Source organism: Castanea sativa, chromosome 2 (assembly GCF_040712315.1).
Source record: "Castanea sativa cultivar Marrone di Chiusa Pesio chromosome 2, ASM4071231v1".
Classification (NCBI taxonomy): Eukaryota; Viridiplantae; Streptophyta; class Magnoliopsida; order Fagales; family Fagaceae; genus Castanea; species Castanea sativa.
This window is the reverse complement of record NC_134014.1, coordinates 21,232,641-21,254,851: the sequence shown is the minus strand read 5'-3', so window position 1 is coordinate 21,254,851 and position 22,211 is coordinate 21,232,641. Positions and strand designations below refer to the sequence as shown.

At 31.7% G+C, this 22,211-nt stretch overlaps 1 protein-coding gene across 2 annotated transcripts; it reads right to left on the bottom strand.

Moving 5' to 3' along the window:
* Positions 1 to 207: 207 nt before the first annotated feature.
* Positions 208 to 21,164, bottom strand: LOC142623756 (uncharacterized). 2 transcript variants are annotated; one of them, XM_075797209.1, is made up of 25 exons: positions 20,779 to 21,164; positions 20,275 to 20,489; positions 11,349 to 11,566; positions 11,134 to 11,239; positions 10,929 to 11,030; positions 10,725 to 10,784; positions 10,536 to 10,614; positions 9,912 to 10,059; positions 9,194 to 9,317; positions 8,487 to 8,667; positions 8,052 to 8,080; positions 7,726 to 7,874; positions 6,268 to 6,370; positions 5,983 to 6,078; positions 5,804 to 5,859; positions 5,571 to 5,694; positions 4,783 to 4,845; positions 4,615 to 4,674; positions 4,319 to 4,480; positions 4,011 to 4,084; positions 3,839 to 3,932; positions 3,545 to 3,681; positions 3,389 to 3,469; positions 2,573 to 2,678; positions 208 to 545 (listed from the first exon to the last, which is right to left on the bottom strand). In XM_075797209.1, exons 2-25 carry the CDS (start codon positions 20,458 to 20,460, stop codon positions 474 to 476), a joined length of 2,610 nt encoding a protein of 869 aa, XP_075653324.1. In that variant the 5' UTR covers positions 20,461 to 20,489; positions 20,779 to 21,164; the 3' UTR covers positions 208 to 473. The 2 variants fall into 2 exon arrangements, with proteins under 2 accessions (XP_075653324.1, XP_075653325.1); XM_075797210.1 differs by lacking the exons at positions 10,725 to 10,784; positions 10,929 to 11,030; positions 11,134 to 11,239; ... (1 more) ...; positions 20,275 to 20,489; positions 20,779 to 21,164 and having other exon boundaries at positions 9,194 to 9,270.
* Between the last annotated feature and the right edge of the window lie 1,047 nt (positions 21,165 to 22,211).

The following is a 22,211-nucleotide window of genomic DNA, read 5'->3' as shown; positions in this document are numbered from 1 at the left end:
ATCAGGAGAGGTTGCTTCTCATGGCATGCATGCATGCATGCATGCAACAATTGAGGAGGTTAGCACATTTCAAACAATAAGATAAGCATATTAACCACATTTGAACTTATACAAACTTTGAAGTAGATGAAGATAGATATCAACTTCCATAATATATCACCAAAACTAATTATAACTATCAGTTTAATCCAAACTAATCCATTTCAATTAACCTAACAAATTAATCATAGTACTTCCCCATTATTAATCAAAAGAATAAGTAACAATATACCCTTCCAAAGCAGAAAGGAGAGCAATTGAAGTCCTTTGACAATATTTTTTTGGGTCATGCCTTTGACAAGAAATGAAAAAACGAAAGCTACATGATTATTTTTAAAAATTAAAAAAAGAAAAAGAAAAAAAGAATCGACAAACGTTTGTCTAGGCACGAATTTGGAGATTATTCCCTCTCCTTTGAAAACAATATCATTGTATCAGCATGCTGAAGGAGAATTGTGATATGGATTGCTGAATGCAGCAACATTTCCAGGACGAGAGAATACAACCTATGTCAAGGTCACATGCCAAATATATGTGAGTCGAAACGCAAACATAATCATAGAAAGAAATTTCAAGATAGATGGAAGCAAGTCAAAAGCAATGTACATACATGGTGAAAGACATAATAGTTTTGAGTATAGTTATTAAACTCGTCCTGGCCTAGCCAGTTAGACCAATAACCTAGTGAAATGGTACCTAAGTCGGTCTGGTAGTTAAATTGGAACACTTATGCAATTGACTCAATAAAATATAGTAAAACCTTTTTTTTTTTTTTTTTTTGCAACCCGTGCAACCTCGAATAGTTGTTGTGATCCATATGAATTTGTAATTTTGAATAAAATTACCTTTATGGATTCATTGCAATAATCTTTTCTGAATTTAGAGCATAAAAAAAACATGAGATTGATTCTTGACTTTTCAATAAATATGGAGCTTTAAGTTTTGGCTCAAATTGTAATCCATGAGATTAGAGCAACAAGTGAGATATGTATTATGCATAGAATGTGACTTTGGAGTTTAAGATAGATTTTTATTCCTAGAATTTTAAGAAATATAATGTAATAAGATTTTATTTAGTAAATATTTAGCTACAATTTTTTGACATCTTTTTACTTTATATTTTCTAGTGCGTTGTTACTTGTGAAACTTAGAGTTTGTATTACATAGGTAGGCTTATTTATTAGAAAAAAAAAATTAGTTATTTAGGTATGCGTTTTTCTATTTTTCATATTTATTTTATGATTTCTTAAACTTTTTTTTTTTTTTCAATTTTACCATGCGGTTGAATAGGTGACCAACTGATTGAACCAGTGACCCACCTCTTATACCAAGTTAATGTCCAATCCGGGTTTAATAACTATGGTTTTGAGAGAATATAATAATCAATAGCATACCTTCTATAAAATATTTAAATTTCAAGATTTTTTTTTTAAATTTTTAATTATATATAAAGGTTGGAGTTCAAGTTTCAAGAAGAGACCTTCACAAACATATATACTTAAATGAGCAAGACTTAGGTACAGTACTTAGGTGCTATTCCTTAAGTTCCCTTCTTAAAATTCTACCATGTGGTTTTTCTCATGAAACAGAAGTGTATGTTTTAGTTAAATAGTCACATTACTGAATCTTAAGAGAGGAATCTAAGGAACAGCACCTAAAGTACTGTATCTAAGTTTGTCCTATTTAAATTAGGTTAGAGTAGAATTTCTGTCTTGTATTTTTTTTTTTTTAAGTATTATAACATTATGGAAGAGTTGCACCAACTTTTTCCCCCACTAAGATCCGGTTTCTAGGTGAAGAACTACTACAACGCTCAGCAGCCGCGGCAGAGACTTTCCTTGTAGTAAACTATATGTAATTATAGATAAATATGAGTATTATCAAATCCAGTTTCATAGCTTTGCCTAGGCATAAAAGCCTTGCCATTGTCAAATATTATTTCAACCTGAAAGCATGATCAAGAGCTGTAGAGTTTAATTAGCTGGCATAGGTTTGTATACCCTTTGCTTGCCTCTTTGTCTTTGATATGTGACATTACCTCCGGATTGGAGGCCATTCACATTTGGGATGGACAAGAGCTTGGGTTACACAAGTCTAGCGACAGATGAAAATTCCTTTTACAATTGAGAACTTATCTCTACCATGGTTAATTGGGCTAAATTAAGGTTGTGTTTAGAGTGAAGATACCTGTTCCTTAAAAATATGATATCAAGATTTCAAGATTTCCATAATAGTTAGCTTATTTCTCTACTTGTAAACGATGTCATTTATGGTTTACCCTTTTTCCTGCTTATCTACACGATCTGAAAGCAACACTCTGGTTTTCTATTTGGTATTATGCTCATGACGTAATAAGTTGTTTATTTATATTCATTGCACAAAATGATTTTATCCCTCATCGGATACAAAATGACTGTGATTCTCTTAGCCTAATTTTCCATGAGTCAATTCATAAGAGATTAATCCAAATCACTTGAAATATTTACAAGAGTTATGGCCAGATAGAAATTATTCACTAAGTCAAGGAACAGACCTGATAATTGCCTAGTGTACGTGACTCAAAACCAGCTGCACAATAATCAAAGTAATATTCCCACGTCCGGATGAATTTTTCATTAAAACCAAGAGCAAGGATTTTTCTGAAAGTACAAAATTAATGCCACAACATCAAAATATTAAACTTTGATACCATCTTTAGCTCGTAATAAGTTTTACATTGTAAAATAATCATAGACATGCAGTTTAATAACATAGAGAAGAAAACCAAAAATATAAACATGCAAAACTTTGCTAATGTAAAATAGAAATTCCAATGACAAAGTTATGGAATTCATGTAGAAAGATTTGTGCATGTCCTACTTTTGAATTCTGATCAACACTAGAGAAAATAACCGTCCAATACACGTTTAGCATGCACTCATATAAATCCTGGAGGCATATATGTAAAAAAAAATTTAGCATTTCCTTATGGAGAAATATAATAACTTGGAAATGGTTTGCGGGACCTCTTCATCAATACATGCATATTTTCATGCATAGCATTGCATATTTGATTTCCCTTGGATCTAATATAAATAAAGTCCTGGTATTTACCAAACATGTGAGTTGTTATGCTAGACCTGGTAACCTTTTCATGATTTTTAAGTTCGTGCTTGGATACTACATATCTAGATTCTAGTTTCTGTAAGGTTCACTAGGTAAAGAGGCCCCTCATCCACCCAAACTATACCTGAGTGAGACGAGTTTTGCAAGAGTATTAGACCTCAAATGCTCAAAAAATCAGCTTTTATGGGTCATGTTTAGAACAAACTTCTTTGAGAAAAAATTTCCAATGGATTACTTCATTTACCTCTGCTTCTCCAGAAAATTTCTTCTCCAATATCTGAGTGTTTGATAGTAATGAATGCCTATGTTCTCCAGGTGCTCCACACTGAATTTACCAAATTTCTGTTAATATCATAGAGAATCAATATGAAACAAAATACACTGAAATGTAAACCTATACCAGAGTCTAGATGAACCAGCCATGGCTGATGTTATCCTACTTAATGAAGGTAGGCATCCACCAGGAAAGATATATTCCTTAATAAAATCTGAGCTTTGCCTGTACTCATCATAACGTTCATCTGGTATCGATATGAACTAAGAAAAGATCAACCACCATTATATATCAGCAATATGTTATAAGGTCAAACACGTTAGAGATAAGGATCAAATGTTGAAGATGTCAGCATTTGGGTGCTAAAATCAAACTGGAAATGAGACAGGGCACCAGTTTTGTATTTGCCCCTATCATTACCTGCAGAACAAGAAGGCCTTCTTCTGCCAATACATATTCACAACACCTAAAAAACTCTTCCATAAATTCATGGCCAACAGCTTCTATCATCTCGCTGAAAAATGCAAACGAAGATCTTGTATTTTTTTGGGAATATTATATTCAGCTATAATTCAGTGGAAAAGGACCTTACCAGGATATGATTCTGTCATATTTATAGGTTTTAGGCAACTGGCGGTAGTCACAAAGGAGAAATTTAATTCGGTCCTGGTAATTGAGTAGACAAAAATAAATTAAAACCAGAAAGTAGGAAGTATAATGCTGTAGGAACCACACACTCTACAAAAGACATTTTAAGGGTTAGTAAAACCAAGGTAGAGGAATAAAAACAGTATGACAGATGGATTGCGCATGATGCACTTGAGTTTCCAATATTTTCCAAATATCATTACCCATTATGTATGCGTTTACATGCAAATGGTTCATTCATCAAGTTAATACCTGAAGGCCAGCTTCTTTCACTTTCCTTTCTGCAAATTTCAGTTGCTCCTCAGAGAGAGTGATGCCAGTGTATTTGCATCCAGTTTGCTTGACAACTTCAATAGCTAAGGTTCCCCAACCACACCCAATCTCAAGAACTTCATGCTTCTTATCAATTCTTGCCTAAATTAATTGAAGTTGAGAGTAAATTGGACTAATCTAACAACAACAACAACAATAAGATTTAAATTTGGTGATTTCCATTGAAAAGACCTACTATGACCCATCCAAAAGGGGGGGAAATTTTGAATACTTACTTTTTCAATTAGAAGAGAGATTTTCCTTAGCTGTGCATCCTTTAAGTCTTCATCTTCACTCTATGAAATGTTTTAACATATAAATCAATATAAGATAAAGCCACAGCATACATGGAAGAATATTCTGCATTGTTTAATCATAAATCATCAAAAGGTTTTGATCTTGACCTTGAATACAGCACAGGAGTATGTCATTGTTTCGTCCAAGAATAGAGCAAATAGTTCATTACTCTAGAAACACAAGAAAGAGGAATTGTAAAGTATCAATTCTATTACTGTAATTAAAAGTCTGGAACAGATAAAAAACTTGCAGTCTCAAAGAAAACAAAACTTGCCAACACAATCAGTTTTAAAAATTGATGGGAATATTATAAGGGAAATTGAAGAAAATAGAATATCTTCCACAATTGATCCAATGAAATACTATTTGTTAGAGAGGAAACCCCAATCAACATCTTTCTATGAACTTCAATTTATGAAAATTATAACAAATACATAAAATCCTAAAATCCATATCCACTTAGTGCTGTGCAAGAAAAGCTTGAGAAGAAAGGGAAAAATACTACTGATGTTATGTTACTCTAAAACCATTTAATGATGAAAGATCATCTCCAGCAAAAAATTGAATGATCAACCAATAGCAAGCTTTCTTTACAACGGTGAGGAACAAATAGTTGGCTGGAAGATGAGTAGTCATTGTGGCTGAACATTTTTACATAATTCCTCAGTCACTCCAGTTATGTACTTTCCTTAAAAATTTCAAATATATTTTTTGAATCCTCCCTTAAATACTTCAACATAGAATGTATATATCTAACAGATCCAACCCCACCTCCAAAATACATTTTCATCCATGCTTGCATAAAAAAAAAACTCCATCTTGTGTGTGCATATATAAAATGTTCACATACTTTGAAAAAATTTGTAAACCAACACATGTTCAGGTTATCTTATACCAGGTCATAATGAAGAGAGATGTTCCTGCGAGCCTGTGTAAGAGTATTTTGCCTCAGAACATGCTGAAGAAAATATTTTGCTGATGCTATACTAGCTGTATATAAAGGTGGAGTCCACCAGCCCCTGAAGCAAACAAATGAGAATGCTCGACGTGATGCAATTGAGGAGATAAGTGCTACTAATATCACAAATAAAATCCATGATTCCAGCTAGAATGCCCATCACAATATACCTTTTGCTACTCAATTTTGAGATGGAGGAATTTACATCTCTGCTGGCAATAAGAATCTGCAAAATAAATAAGCATGGAGAATTCCAAGGGATTCAATGCCAGAGAAATAACTTTGTTTGAGAAGTAGACCATTTTTGGCTTTTGGGGTTTGGAATCAGACTCAAATAAATTTATCTTACCTTAAAAAGATTTAGAAGACCTTCCTTTTCGTCAACAAAAGAAAAATCTCCATTGATATATGCATCTGCAAGGCCTAAATCAGCCTGTGTCATTACCTGATAAAAGAAATATAGTGCTCCTCAGTGATGGTGAGAAATTTCAGCAATATAGCAAAAGTATTCTAAATTTTTGAATGCCAATATAATGAGTAACCTATTCCTTTAAATTATGAAACTTTTCTGCTACTTTCCACATATGGCATTTCATCCTTATCAGAAACACTGATATAAATTTAGAGTGCCTACCTTCCAGTAAAACTGGGGACTATGAACTCTCAACACAGTTTTCAGAGAACATTTTTTCATGCTTCCTTCAAAGGTATATAGGGTGCCCCCTTCCTCCAATAGACTGTGAAACCACAAGACACAATATATCAATTCTCTCCATGAAAGGAAAATTTTATTTTTCTTAAAAATAACAAAGCAGTATATTGTGGAGATAGATAATTTTTCAGATCAGAAGACAGAAAGTCAAAAAATGAACTTAGTTATACCATACAGAAGAGTTAAATAAGAAAGTTTTTTCAAGTGCAATGCAGATCAATAACTTAGCTAAACACTTCTATGATGTAACTTGAACCCTCAAAATTTATCAAGAAGAGAAGAATACATAGTTCACGTTACAAGCAAATCAGGCCTTTCAAAAGAGTGACTATAGTACCCTTCCTACACCTGTTTTGCTACAAATTTTGTCAAAATTTGAAATAACGTAGAAAATAAAGAAAAGATGAGAATGGAAGAATGGAGTAGATTAAACTGGTTGAGTCACTTGAAAATAGGACCCAAAACAAAAGGAAGTATATAATAAAAGTTTATGAAAAAGTTGATTAAATAGAAATCATTACCAATAGGAACATCAAGCAAGTGAAGAGATTTAAGGAAGGCCCAATCAACCAATCCTTCACTATAAAGCAAGTTACTAGAAGCAGGAATCCAGTAGATAAATTACCAATATGCAATAAAGCAGTAGTAATATTCCCTACTAAATATGGAAAGAAAGAAAAGAGGTAGAAAATAGAATTTGATTAACAAGCTGATCATATTAGAATCACCAATAAGAGAAAAATTATGTATGTGAAAAGATACAAGCAAGGCAATCTTAGTCACCAAACCACTTAAATCTCTCCCATTATTCTGTTCTCACCTCCTCTTTATTTTCCATAATGTTTCAAATTTTGACGTGGTACGAGATCAAGTTGGTTGGGCCTAGCTTCAATTTCTTCACTCACATGATTTTCCTCTTGTTAGTGGTTTCAAATATAGTCATCTTGTGAATCAACTAATTTTTCCGAAGATTACCCATTATTTTTTATTGTAGTAGTAGTAAACCAAAGCCTCATTATCACCAAACGCCCTGCATGCCACACATGATTAGGTTACCCTTACTTCAACCAAAAGGCCAAGCATTCCAAATTAACCATTAACACCTCCTCTTACCCTTTCTCCCAGATGTTTCAGTCGAAACAAACATTTCACATGAAACAAACATTTCACATGAAACTCTTTTCCAAATTACTATTTATAAACATCATAACTGTTCTTGCACTATGATAAACTTCGGTATCCTCTTAGTCTGGAACCCATATGACAAAGAGATGACAGAGGGTACATACTATTTAATATTGAATTTGTAAATTTATATGGTTAGAAGAATGTCTATATTTCACTCAAGGAGGAAACAACTGGCAGAATAATTAAACTCACATTAAACATCCAGTAGAGATATAGCGTCCAAGGAATCTAGTAACACAAAGGCGTGCCCCAGTTTCTATCAGAGAAGGTACCATGTGTTTTGGGTTGCTCAAAAGAGCACAACTTTTTCCTAGCATGCTATGTGCAGCAGCCATGCCAGCCTGCCAATTAGACTAGCTCGTAAGATGCACTCCTACTATACAATTCTTGAAAGAAAAATAGTGAACATAGTAAATCCATAGGCTTGGGAACAAATTCTTCAAAGGAACAATCTTTCAGAGCCTTACTACAGCATATATCTTTACTACTCATAAGAATTATTAAGCACTAGTCACTACCTTTAATCCATCCTCATGGAAGCCATAACCTGAGAAAAAGTAGCACACATGCTCAGATGACCAGTAAATTTCTATAACATAGGAAAACATCGACTCCAAACATTATGAATTAGGATCCTCTAGAGTTCTTAGGGTAATTCCACTATAGAGTTTCTAAATTCCTATCCATCTATTTTGAGATAGGTGTATTGAATTTTGCCACATCATCAACAATTTAAATAGATGCCAAAATGATCATAGTCAACGTTTTTTCAAATTTTGATTACGTGATAAAATTTAATCTGCTCATTTCAAAATGAATGGATGGAATTTTAGGAACTCCATGAATTAATGAGATTTTAGGAAATTGATGGTTGAGTTACACTAAGAACTCAAGAGGATCTTAATCCTTAAATATGATATGAAAGTCCTTTTTCTATATGCCTGAAAACTTACCTTGGTATGCCCCACAAAACCAAATTCCTCTCTTCCCTTGGATTTTATCAAACTCAAGTGAAGCTTTTGATGCTGCAATGGATGGGACTGGATGACCAGTTGACCACTTAAGCAAGGTATGTTTTGGTGTATGATCTGGGTTTAGAGTCACTAGGAAAGGTGTACTCGTTTCATCAATATTCTGCATGCAAAATTATTCCAGGGTATGATTAGAGAAAATTTCAGTAAGTGAAATGTTAATGTTATGCAGCTACAATTATGGTTTTCTTCTTATTTCCAGCCTACCATTTGTTTCTTGGTATGTCTATGAAGAGGCTTTGTACGTTCAAGGTAATATTATTCTCTCTAGATGACAGTATTCTCACACCAATTTCTGTCAAATAGAATGTATCTCTTGTTGTTGAGGGTTGTTAATGATTCATTCTCAACAATTGTAAGCTCTAGGTCATTTCAAAATATGGTAAAAGTGCTTTTAAAGAAGTTATCTATTCTGTACTCCATTATTGGGGAGAATTTCAAACATCCTTAACCCATTAGTAAGGCCCACAGGGAAATAAGTAGCCGCTCAATGTTTTTCTAATGTGCTCACCCACAAGTGAGGGTGTATATACAACAAAAGTAGGATCAACATGCACAAATTCTACCGTTCAAATGTTGCTGAACACTAATATAAATTTTACTTTTCACAAATGGAACCTTTTACTAACCTGAAGCACATTGAGCCAGTATGTTAAACATACTTTACTTTCTGTACTCCCAAGAAAATTCCAAGCACTCCACGCTGCTGGGTTTTTGGGCATTAAATTTTTGTCACGGTGAAGGAAAATATCACTGCCAATAGAGTTAAAAAATGACTATGAATTTTAAGCGTGTTTGCCATAGCAGAGCTCAGTACCATCAATTTTACCAACTCATTTTTGAAAAAATAAACGTAATGGAATTACACATAAACGAGTACACTAACAGAAAGTAACTATCTCCTATGTCCATTGACATTATAGTTCTTATATAGTTGCAGTTAACAAGTACACTATGAAATTCTTCTGCAATTTTTTTTTTCCTAAATCAGAATATGTTATTAACTCTATGAGGAGGACATCTTATTATAGGAAGAGAGAAATACCCCATATGATAAGCATTAAATCTACATTACTATCTTATCAAAAAAAAAAATCTACATTACTAACTACTTCTTGTCCTCCCCACACCCCCTGCTTGACATTGTCAACACACACATGAGAGAGAGAGAGAGAGAGAGAGAGAGAGAGAATTAGTTCTTAAGTACAAATAAGAAGTCTATATTGCGACCCCAAAAAAATAGTTTTTATGAATTTTAGCAAGATAAATGTGTTTTTTTTTTATTTTATTTTTTTTTTTGAGGTGTATCCCATGTGTATAGATGATTTTGGAGAGGAGAGAATGCACCTGTAAACATATTGAAAAGCACCAAGTATTCTCCTCTCATTAGAAGTTGCTTGTTCTCCTAATAATTTCACAGCATCAGGGGCATGGACTGCCAATATACAACCATCGTACATTTCTTTGGAATCATCTCCACAGAACACAATGCAACCTGTGAAATCTCCTCTAAAATTCAGTGATAGAATTGGGCCATGTTTCCAATAGAGAAGATGTTTAATTAATCAAAACAAATGCTTAAACTCTACGAGGTATGCATAAACAATTTTTTGGAATGTGCTTCCATTAGGACGTCCAAAATATATTCCATGTTTGAAAGTGGCTACATGCTTTACTTATTAAGCTGTACGTCATTTTCTTTGTTTGTTTTGTTTTTGTTTTTGTTTTTTTTTCTTTTTGTCAACGCAAGTGCCCAAAGCCTTTTAAGCACGTAACTATTCCCTGGGTTTGTGTAGTTCAACCAGTTGTACATCATTTGACGCAATGTTTTAAGTTTCAATCACTCTTCCCATATGAGTATATGAATTTGTTATCACTTATGGCTAAAATATCTACTCCATGATCACTTGAAGTACAAGTGTAACAAAAGGGAGGGACAAAGGGACCAGAAATATAAAAATAACTACTCACCCTCATCATTTGTTGCAACTGAATGTACCTCAGAACGAGTTCTAATTTGACAACCTTTACTCTCCAGCACTTCTCTGACCTGATTTTTGAAACAAAATATCAATTTCACACAACATTTTCTCAACCTGTGACACACAAAGCAATTTCTTTTTTTCTTTTTCTTTTTTTTCCTGAGAACAAAATAAAAACCTTCTTCACATAACAATGTGAACGCCATCTGACAGTATGCCACTGTGGACGGCCAAAGAGCTGCAGATAGCACCAAACAAAGATACAAAATCAAAATTCTAATGAGGACTCCAGTAGTACAAAAATTGGCAACATATACAGAAAACAACCCTACCACTATTTTATAAAATAAACAGAGACAAAACATAAACTGCTAGTTTATACCTGAAGTAGATGATGATTTCGGCAAAATGAAAGAACGGAAAAAGCTGAAAAGCTCAAGACCCTGTCTGAAGGGCAGGACCAAATTGAACCACATATTGGAACCTATAAAATTACAGCATTTTTAGAGTAAAAAAAAATCATGGTCTAGGGAATTAATAGAGAAAGATCAAGGATTTAATAGAAAAAATTGGTTTAGTGGCCTTACAAGATAAGCTTTCTGAAATAATTCAGAGTAACCCCGTGACTTGATAAACTGTCCCAAGGTTTCATTGCGATCAATGTCTGGGTTGTTCTCAAGTAGCTCAAGATAACTGCAATAAATATACAAACAGCTTGATCCCTATCTTCATTCCTTCTCACATTAAAAAAAAAAATTAAAAGAAAAAAGTCATATCTAAAGTTGGAAATAGAATGGCTTGCCTTAGGACGTCATCCTTGAACTTGAAAATTTCTCTAAGCATTTGCCAAAAGTATGGATTCAAAACATTCTTCTTCTGTGCAAATAAACTTGACAAACCATTTCGGCTCCCCCATTCACATCCATGGCCTTTGTCTATGCTCACTGAGAATGTCATATCTGATGTCTCCATATCAACTCCAAGACTCTCAAAGAACTCCATCATATTTGGATATGTTACCTGTCCAATTTCCCAATCCTCAAACAACAGACCAAACCAATATAACTGCAAATTTTCTCGTCTTTTTGAAGCAAACGGAAAAAACAAAAAGACAAACAGCCTTTGTGCAAAATGGCATTTCCTCTCCCCATATACAAGGATGGAAGGTGAGGTCAAGGTTTTATCCCATTCCCATATAACAACCAAGAATGACACACAAAGAGGCCTGAAACGCTGAAAGAACTCAGGTTAACAATGAATTGGTACTAATCAAGATCATTTTCATTTGCTTTGAAATTAAGTGAAATTATTCACAACATTCAACGTATTAAACCATCCTCTCAAGAAGTAAAGGTAGGTCCTAATACTTATATGAGAGGCAGGTAGAGTGCATGGATGTAGAGAACAATTTCTCACTATAAGATTAAGAGGTAGGGATGGCAACCAGGTTGGAGGGAGCGAGTTAGAGCTATTTTTCCATCCCTAATGAGGTGGTTTTTTGACATTAATTATTGACTTACAGATCAAAGAGAAACTGGGAGCAGTGATCATCAGAGTGCTAACAAAGAGGGGAAAAAAAAAAAAGAGGATATGTATAAAGATGATTAAATTATAGTATTAAACAAGCACATATATACACATTTGAGGGCGGGACGAGGTGAGGTAAGCAAACTCTAACCATCTCATCTCTCTTAAGAGTGAAAAAACCATACATAACAAAGCAGCAGGTCAAGTAGAACAATGAATTTTTGTCATCCTTAACGGGAGATATCCACGTTATGTTATCACTATCGTCACAAAAGTTAAGATGTTATGACATGATTCATACATAATAAAAGTGGTGTCAATCATATGAATATTGTTGATACAATGACAATTTGCCACCATGGTAAGTTGTGAAAATTTTCTATAATTCCAAAAATAATTGCTTTTACGTTATTATTAACAATAAAACACATTCAGAACATAAAACTTAAGCTGAGATATTTAAAAATACCTATCAAATTTTACTACCACTGACAACTCAACACGCACCTATGTAAAAACTCCAAATTTTCACATGCAGTAAAAGATTTAATCAAACAAATTAACAAAATAAATAAATAATAATTCCACAGACGCGTTTTTCCGCAGAAAAGGCAAAAACAATAACTACTTATTACAATATTATTTAAAAATGATATTTTAAATATTTTTCTAAAGTACCACGCAGCATGGCAACGTATGATAAATATCCACTCCTTTCCTTAGTCCTTAATACTTAATAGGACCACTGATTTTAATATTGTACATTACTAGCCACTGATTTATTATTCGGGTCCATTGGATCTTTCTATTTAAAACCCTCCACCACTGATTTATGAAAAACTGCATTTTCATTGCAAAGTACGTAGTGCCTTTATTTCTTCTTCTTCTTCTTCTTCGTTTTATTTTTATTTTGTATTTTTTTTTTAACCGCTAAATAATGATGCCTTTCAGCTTCAAGAAAGAAACGTTGAGAGATCCTACTACAGGAGAGCATTTATATAATATATAGATATATAATTATATTTGACCCGTCATTAGATTGGTGAAAATTAAATCTATACTCTAAAATTGTATCTTCTCATTTGAAAAATAAATATAAAGAGAATATCACATAAAAAATAAAATTGAGAGAACCGTATTTTCTATTTTCATAAATTTAACGGAACTCATATTAAATTTTGATGTCCATTCTATGCAACATTATGTTAAATTCGTGACCAAATAAATTGTGCCTTTTCATTTTTTTCGAGAAGTGTATCTTTTCAGTATAAAAAAAAAAAAAAGAACCCCCTCAAAAAAAGAAAAAAAAAAAGAAAAGAAAAGAAAAAAAAAAGAGAAGTGTGTCTTTTCATTTGAATAGAGAGAATCTTTAATTTCTATTTGTTATCAAAATAGGAAGGTACCATTTCTGGTTGAAGATTTACTTTTTCAATAATTAGGGCCAAGAGGAGGGGGCCACTTAGGCCATTACCTAGGCCCAATAAAAAATAAGGCCCAAAATTTTTTTTGGATGCAATAAGGCCCAAAATTTGTACATTAATAGTTAGTTTTTGAAATTATTTGAGTGTATCAAATATTAACGATTAATTTCACATAATGACTTGAATTATTAATTTTTTATGTCTCTTTGTCACACAAAAGATTGTCAATATTAGTGATCTAATCTCTCACATGATCACACACCAATCTCTCTCCCTCCAAATTTTGGCAAATTGAGTTGTTAGGTGATTATGTTGTTAAATGAAGTTGTAGTGCATTTGACAAAGTAAATTATGTTATTTTCTTTAAATTTTATTTTATTTTTGTTATGTTAAAATTGTATGCTATATATAGTATTTCTTTTATGTGTTAATTTTTTTAATTAAAAATATATACTAGAAATATCACCTAAATATGAAAAAAATAAAATAAGAATAATAATGAGATAAGAATAATAAAAAATTGATTGAATCTCACATAAGATCTTTTGATAAATTTGTTACTAGGAATAAAACATACGCATATATGAAAACTCACAAATTAACAAGAATTTTAAAATTTTTTAAAAAGTTAGAATATAATAAAATAATATAATGGAAAAATAGTTTTTCAACTAAAATTGATAAAATTTTAATTAAAATCGATTATATCACAAGCAAATTAAGTTGATTAGTCATATTTTCAATTGAAATATAGAAGTTAGAAAAAACAACGTAATTAGTCATTTTTAATATCAAGAAGCAATAAATTGAATTATATATATATAAGTAATAATATTTAAATAAAAATGTCTCCCTTAAAATTGTTGTCTTCAGTCTCAAACTGTTTCAGGCCAGCCATGTCAAGAATTTAAAGTATATATATATTACCACGACTGCACTAAGGAGCAATCGACGTTTCCATCTTTATTTCTGAAGGGGATAAAAATAGTAAGTGGATGGAGACAGTGAGGACGGATCGACACCATGAGTAACCCAGCTATGACGGTTGGGTGTTGCTGAATGTCCGTCTTGTATAAATTAATTATGGATGCCACATGGCACGTCGTTTGATATATTTCAGATAAGCTTTTGCTTTATCCCCACGCAAACGTGTATATTTGGACTTCTTGCGACGCACGTTTGGGAAGACCCCTATATGGAAAGGAACTTGAGAAGGAAGTTGTATCCTAAAAGAAAGGTAATTCTACTCAATATAAATACCCCGGAAACCCTAGGTATGAAGGTACGCATAATATTCTTAACTCTGGCACTCTAGGGTTAAAGGAAGGAGATTCTAACTTGACCTTCGGAGGGTATTTGGCCGACACCACACCGGTGCTCTCTTTTAGGTCCTTTGCTTTCTTTTTGCAGATATTGCTTTCGTTCGAGGAGCGCTTGCAACTCACTGGTGATATTTTCGGCATCATCAATTTCAAAAACAAATAGAAAAGATCTTAATACATGGCTACATTATACTGTACAATAAAGTTCCTTCCTAAGTAGGCTGTGAAGACTTAATTTTATACCATCAAAAAAAGTACCTTCCTAAGTTTATTTTCTAGGTGATATATATATATATATATATATATATATATATATGTGTGTGTACATTTTTTTTGAAGCTAAATTTGTTGGAAAGATACTCCTAGCTACCTGCTACCATAATTATTTCTTTAAGATTTTTATTTTGAAGGAAAATGAGTAATGACAGAGTATATCCGATTGTCCAGAGAAGACATCCACCAAACTCAATGCAGAAAAAATAAAGTATGCAGTGGCCAAAGGCGATCCAAGAGAACAGAGCTCTTCATTTGGCAGGCCAAAACGTTATCTACCACTCCCTGTCTTGTCTAGAACTTCACTCATAATCTTTAGCATATGTTTTAAGGTAACATAACTATTCCATGTTGATAAAAGTTTTAATATAATAATAATAAAAAATAAATAAATAAAAGTTAGTACCTAACAAGGACTTGTAATGATTAATTTGCACAAATGTGGGAATGAGGATGGTCTTTGTTATTATATCAAATTTAAAACGAAAAATGTTCACTAAAGAATTTAGATTGGAATTGACATGATTAAATGAACATTTTTTTTCAGCAATGAATTATAGAATGAACGTTGATACAACTAAAACTTCATTGCTAATTTAAAAACAAGGTCAAACGGAAAAACATTGGAAACATTAATTGCTATATGCAGAGACGGAATCAGGATTTGAACTTAGGGGGCCAAAATTATTTGTTTAAATTTTTTTGAAAATTAGTATGTCAACACTGAAGGTTGACAATGTTGCATCATTAGTATTATTTTTATTTTTTCTCTAAAAAATATTAAACATTGTAGTTGACTTTCCCATAACCTATGAATCAAATAAAAATCATATTAATTATATGGACTTATAACCAATAGTTTCATAGTTCAACTAAAACTTCCTAATGTGTCCAATAAAAGTTCAAATCCCCACTCATTTTTGTTGTAACTATCTTAAAAAATGAGTGGTTCTAAACTTCAAGGTTCTTTGGTTGGATTGGGGTTGAACTTATTCTTTAATCTTTTCACATTAAATTTTAAAGAAAATCAATTTAGCTATTATTTTTACATTATTATATACCTGATAATAATATCATTATAATGATAGATTGACAACTAAAGATTATAGTTTTCCTTTTTTTAATACTAATAATAGCAACGTTTACTAAACTCAATGCAGAAAAAATAAAGTATGCAGTGGCCAAAGGCGATCCAAGAGAACAGAGCTCTTCATTTGGCAGGCCAAAACGTTATCTACCACTCCTTGTCTTGTCCAGAACTTCACTCATAATCTTTAGCATATGTTTTAAGGTAACATAACTATTCCATGTTGATAAAAGTTTTAATATAATAATAATAATAATAAATAAATAAATAAAAGTTAGTACCTAACAAGGACTTGTAATGATTAATTTGCACAAATGTGGGAATGAGGATGGTATTTGTTATTATATCAAATTTAAAACGAAAAATGTTCACTAAAGAATTTAGATTGGAATTGAAATGATTAAATAAACTTTTTTTTTCAACAATGAATTATAAAAGGGAAATGTTAACGAATGCCCTTAGAGCATTGTTTAATAATCTTTTTAAAGAAAGTTTTTATGGGAAAATTAAGAAAAGCAATTAATGTTTTGATAGCTTTTTTCATTTTCCAAAAAAGTGATGTCAAAACTTTCCTAAAATAGATTGTTAACCAATGCCCCAAGGGCATTCATTAGCATAACCCATTATAGAATGGACATTGATACAACTAAAACTTCATTGCTAATTTAAAAACAAGGTCAAACCCAAAAACACTGGAAACATTAATTGCTATATGTAGAGACAAAACCATAATTTGAACCTAGGGGGGCCAAAATTATTTGTTTGAAATTTTTTGAAAATCAGTATGTCAACACTAAAGGTTGGCAATGTTTCATCGTTAGTATTATTTTTATTTTTTCTCTAAAAAATATTAAACATTGTAGTTGACTTTCCCATAACCTATGATACAAATAAAAATCATATTAATTATATGGATTTATAATCAATAGTTTTGTAGTTCAACTAAAACTTCCTAATGTGTCCAATAAAAGTTCAAATCCCCACTCATTTTTGTTGTAACTATCTTAAAAAATGAGTGGTTCTAAACTTCAAGGTTCTTTGGTTGGATTGGAATTGGACTTATTCTTTAATTTTTTCACATTAAATTTTAAAGAAAATCAATTTAGCTATTATTTTTACATTATTATATACCTAATAATAATATCATTATAATGATATATTGACAACTAAAGATTATAGTTTTCCTTTTTTTTAATACTAATAATAGCAACGTTTTTCATTAATTTATCAAGAACCATAAATGATATTTAAATAATAATTTATTTTGAGAGAAGATATTTTAATACTTTAGGTGTGTCCTGAAGTAGCCACAGGCCCACAGCACATTAATTTATATTACTAATAACATTGTTCTAACTAAAAAGGACTATTCCCCTCAAAAAAAAAAACTAAAAAGGACCATAGGCATGGTGCACCCCTTTTATTTTTTGACTGAAAAGTTAGAGTGCACCCCTTTTATTGGATTGTCAGTAATCTGATGATATTGTGGCTACTTATGATCACGCTCACTAATAGTTTTTGAAATAAAAGCTTCCACCTTTATCACTTAAAAATTAAGAAAGGCAGAGCAGCTGCCCAGCCTCACAAGTCACGTCACAACATAAAGAGATAGAGAGAGGAGGGATATCAAAGAGAAGAAAAGATCAGATCAAAGATTTGTTGTGTTGTTAGTATTTATTTTTTTATTTTTAGACTGGATTTGTGATTTGTTTGTTGGTATTTTTGATTTATCTAAAGGTTTTTTTCTTGCTATTTGAATTTGTGGATGGTTTTGTTGATTTGTCTAAAGGTTCTTTTGTTATCCAGTTTTGTGAATTGTCCAAAGGATTGTCTCAAGGTTTTTGTTTTTCTTGGGCAAATGGAATGCAGTAATGGTCAGGTAAGCTTTTTGTTTTGATTTCATGGGTCAATTTGAAAAGTATTTTGGGGGAGGGGGGCCAAAATATACATTTCAGGGACAAAATTATAAACTTCGTGTAATATACATGCTAGTATGTGATTTTTCAAAATCTGGGGGGGGCATGGCCCCCCAAGCCCACATGTAGGTCTGCGCCTATATGTACAAATTAGTGCACAGGGTTTTGTTTTGCATTTTTAGTTTGGAAATGAAGTGCAAAAATATTCTAATTAAGATTGATAAAAATTGGACGATACAAGTTTGTGGACTAAAATTAGGGGTGTGCATCAAGCTGTCATACCCAATAACTTAACAAAACCAGCCCAACTTACCACCCTAAGTTGATACTTGTGAGTTGGTGGGTTAGAACTTTTTTTTTTTTTTGAGTCTCGAGTACAACTAACCAAATTTTACAAAGTATAAAATATGTATCCACAACATTCACAGACCCAACTTAACCGAACAGAATTAGATTAGTTAATACAGGTGACGGGTTGGAAATTTTTCAACCCAACAAGCTCGGGAAGATTTTTTAAAAAATAAAAGAAAATAAAACCTTCAAACTCAATCAAACTCCACCCATGCACTCCCATAATACATGTACAGGGAAATAATTAATTTGGAATTAAAGAAAAAGAAAAAAGAAAATGGAAGTAATTGACGAAGAAACGAAAATGCAAGAAAAGAAAGTTACACTATTAATTATGTGCGCCATAAATTTTAATATATGGTCAGTGTTGTTAAAAATAAAGAAATAAAAACAAGGGATAATTGAGAGTTAAAGAGAGTCAGTGAAAATATGCGATTCTAGAATGGCCACATCGCCGCAAAGTGCACCTTACAGTTAGTCTTAATAACAAGTTGACCAATTTACATATAATCAAAAAAAAAAAAAAAAAATCTATCAGATCCGAAGATTATGGGGGCAGTACTGGAAATTCGAGGAGATAGTTTTGTAATTGATAGGGGATAGTTTTGTAAGTGTCTGAAAATGGCAATATCATGTGAATTGCATTCGGCTCCTTCTATAACTATATCACAATTCACAACAATACCATGATGGCAACTACTTTAGTACTTAGTACCACATCAATAGCATGTGAATGCGACCCCATGGGTGGTGAGTGGTGACTAGTGACTAACTTGGTTGGTAAGCTTAATGGTTTTAGGGGTATGAAGATCTCAAATTTTATTCATCATATAAAGATAAGATTTATAAGGTTATTTTTAGAATGTCTAGGAGTAAAAAGTATATGTCTCTAAAACCCTTGATTAAGAAAAACCTATAAAATTGTCTTGAAATAATTTGTTTCACACGCAACCAAAAAAAAAAAGGTGAAATATTTAAAATTTAAATACAATAACTTAACTAATATTTTTCCATCCCAAGAAATAGTAAGAAGAATAAATTTTATATTATTTAGTTGATAGGTAAATATAAAAATCTCATTTAATTTAATTAATTGAAGTTTTAAACTATTTTAAATTGACCCTGAAATAACCTAGAGATTGCAAAGTCTCAAAGAAATCCATTAAATAAAAAGTTTTTTTTAAAGCATAATAAATCTTACAATATTTTTTTATAATATTTTTATAATAAATTAACACGTCATACTATAATTTAAAATATAATAGTAAAAAGTTATTTAAACCCAGTACAACTCACAACAAACTTAATACGAAAATGTTGACAGATTTGTCGTACCTAAACTTTCTGATACGTAAAAAAAAAGGGAGTTCGGAGCCATTTTTTAGGAGCTCAAAACAGATTTGCCAAACGAGGAAGACTTTTACTTCTATTTTCTTACTATACCTTTTTATGATAACAGATATAGATAGCATAGGCCTGCGGGCTAAAAAGGAAAAAAGTGATTTATTTTTAATTCCTCTGTCCCATTTTTTTTTTTTTTTGGCTCTACTTATGATTCAATTTTCTAAAAAAAAAAGTAATATAATATATTTCTTGGATTTTTTTTATATAATCAAATACAATGGAAACAAAATCAAAAACATATTTTATGACGGTGAAATATAAGGTGAAACATAAAAGTATTTATACCGTCATACTCATATGTTTAGTTTGGATTCATTTTTTTTTTTTTTAAGTCAATTTAACTAAAGTTTTTAGTTATAACAGGCTTATTATATTTTAATCTTTTGAGTAAAAAAAAAAAAAAATCCAATCCGAAATGAGAACTTACACGATTGAAGACCATGAAACCGAGGTCCAAATCAACACCGTCGAAGGTGACGGTCTTGGCATGGCCGCCCAAGTAGTCCTCCTTCTCGTACACCACAACATCTACGCCGGCTTTAGCCATAGTATAGGCCGAAACTAACCCACTAATCCCACTGCCAATTACTGCCACTCTCATCTTCTTCGACATTATTGTCTTTCTCACGCCTTATCCTTTCTCTGCATCCAATCAAATTCCACATGAAAAATCCACAAACATAGAAACACACGCACACATCTAATTGCTAAAGCCATTCATGCCAAAAATTATGTTTACCCAACAAAGAAAATAAAAACAAAATTAAACTTTATAATAGAGTTTTTGTCATTTTCGAGGATTCTCATACACATTAAGTTAATGATTTTCCAATAACAATGGAAATAATGTGTCACTCTCATAACCTATTAGACAACAAACATTATTATTCCAGCAAAATTATGAAAGTTCATGACACTAATTAAAACATACCTCAATACTTCAAATGCCAAGAAACCCTGTTATTTATTTATTTAAATTTTCTCTTTGTTGACGAATGAACTCCAGGAATTCCTCAACTAACAACAGGCATTCACTCAAAACCCAACCAATTCCAAAATCTATCTGTGTTTATGAGTGTGTATTGGAGGAAGAGAGATAATGAGTATGTGGAACACACAGAGTAGAATAACGAGAGAGAGAGAGAGAGAGAGAGAGAGAGAGAAGCTATAGTCTCTGCCTGGCCTTTGAATCTTCCCCGGCTAAGAACAGTAAATAGATTATAGATAGGCAAAAATCGGTCTGTGGAAATGTCGTAAGAAAAAAAAAAGCAATAATACTCTTATCCCTTTTCTGAGAGGCGAGAGCACACAACTCTTATCTTTTCGGTAAGTAAATGCAATAATATATATATATATATATCTATATTCTATACTACTATTTAAGGGGCTTCTCCTATTTGGATTCCACATTTTGAATGCCTAAAGTACCCTCATCATATCTACTTACAAGTTTTCAACTAATAAGGATAAATATGTAAATTAAAACTTCTACACTTTAAAACCCACAAACTCACGTACGCTTTGCAGTTTCTATAACACTTTATATTTCTCATTTTTCTTCAGATTGAAGACATTTAGTTTAGCTCTACATCCTCATTTCTTTTTCTTCAGATTATCTTCAGATTAAAGATATTTATTGTCAAAGGTTCCACAAATTTCCAGGTTCTATCTTTTGTAAATTTCTTTTTGTTTTCTTTTGTTTGGTTTATGATTCACTTTCTTTCAGCTCTACTTTTTAAATGTAATTTTGAAATGAATGGTTTCTTCATATGCTCTACCACTGTACATCTTAATGAATTGTCATTTCATGTTGTAGGTATTGTGATCCAAAGACAGGGCTGCCTTATGCTACAAAAGAAACAATCAACCAAAAAATTTTCAGGTTATATCTTTTGCAAGTTCCTATTTGTTTTCTTATCTTTAGTTTATGAATGACTTTCATTAAAGTTTAGTTCTGAATGATCTTTATCATTCTAGTTTTCTTCAACTTTTTTTTACCCTCTACATTTTTTTTCATTTTTAAGAATTTTTTTTAGCTTTCTATTTAGTTTTTTAAGAAATGAATGGCGTTAAAGTTTTTTATTTTATTTATCTTTTCCCTTCTACGTTTTCTTTTTCTTTTTAAGAAAAGCTTTCTATTTAGTTTTTTAGTTTTTTAAGAAATGAATGGCGTTAAATTTTTTATTTTATTTTATTTTTCCTTTTATGCTTTTTTTTTTTTAAGAAATTTTTTATAGCTTTCTATTTATTTATTTAAATAGTTGATGATGTGGTGATTAGATTTTAAAGAGTCCATGATAGAGTTAAATTCTAAAAAAAATTTATCTTCTATTTCCTCACTTTTTTTTTCCCTTCTACGTTTTT

Bases quoted from the DNA above. Each gene is read 5' to 3' on its own strand.
- LOC142623756 (XM_075797209.1), bottom strand. From the start codon at position 20,460: ATGTCGAAGAAGATGAGAGTGGCAGTAATTGGCAGTGGGATTAGTGGG. The intron at 11,031-11,133 runs GTAAGGCCACTA...GTAATTTTATAG, and splicing joins TATTTCAGAAAGCTTATCTT to GTTCCAATATGTGGTTCAAT. The intron at 3,470-3,544 runs GTATAGGTTTAC...TGGTAAATTCAG, and splicing joins GCTGGTTCATCTAGACTCTG to TGTGGAGCACCTGGAGAACA.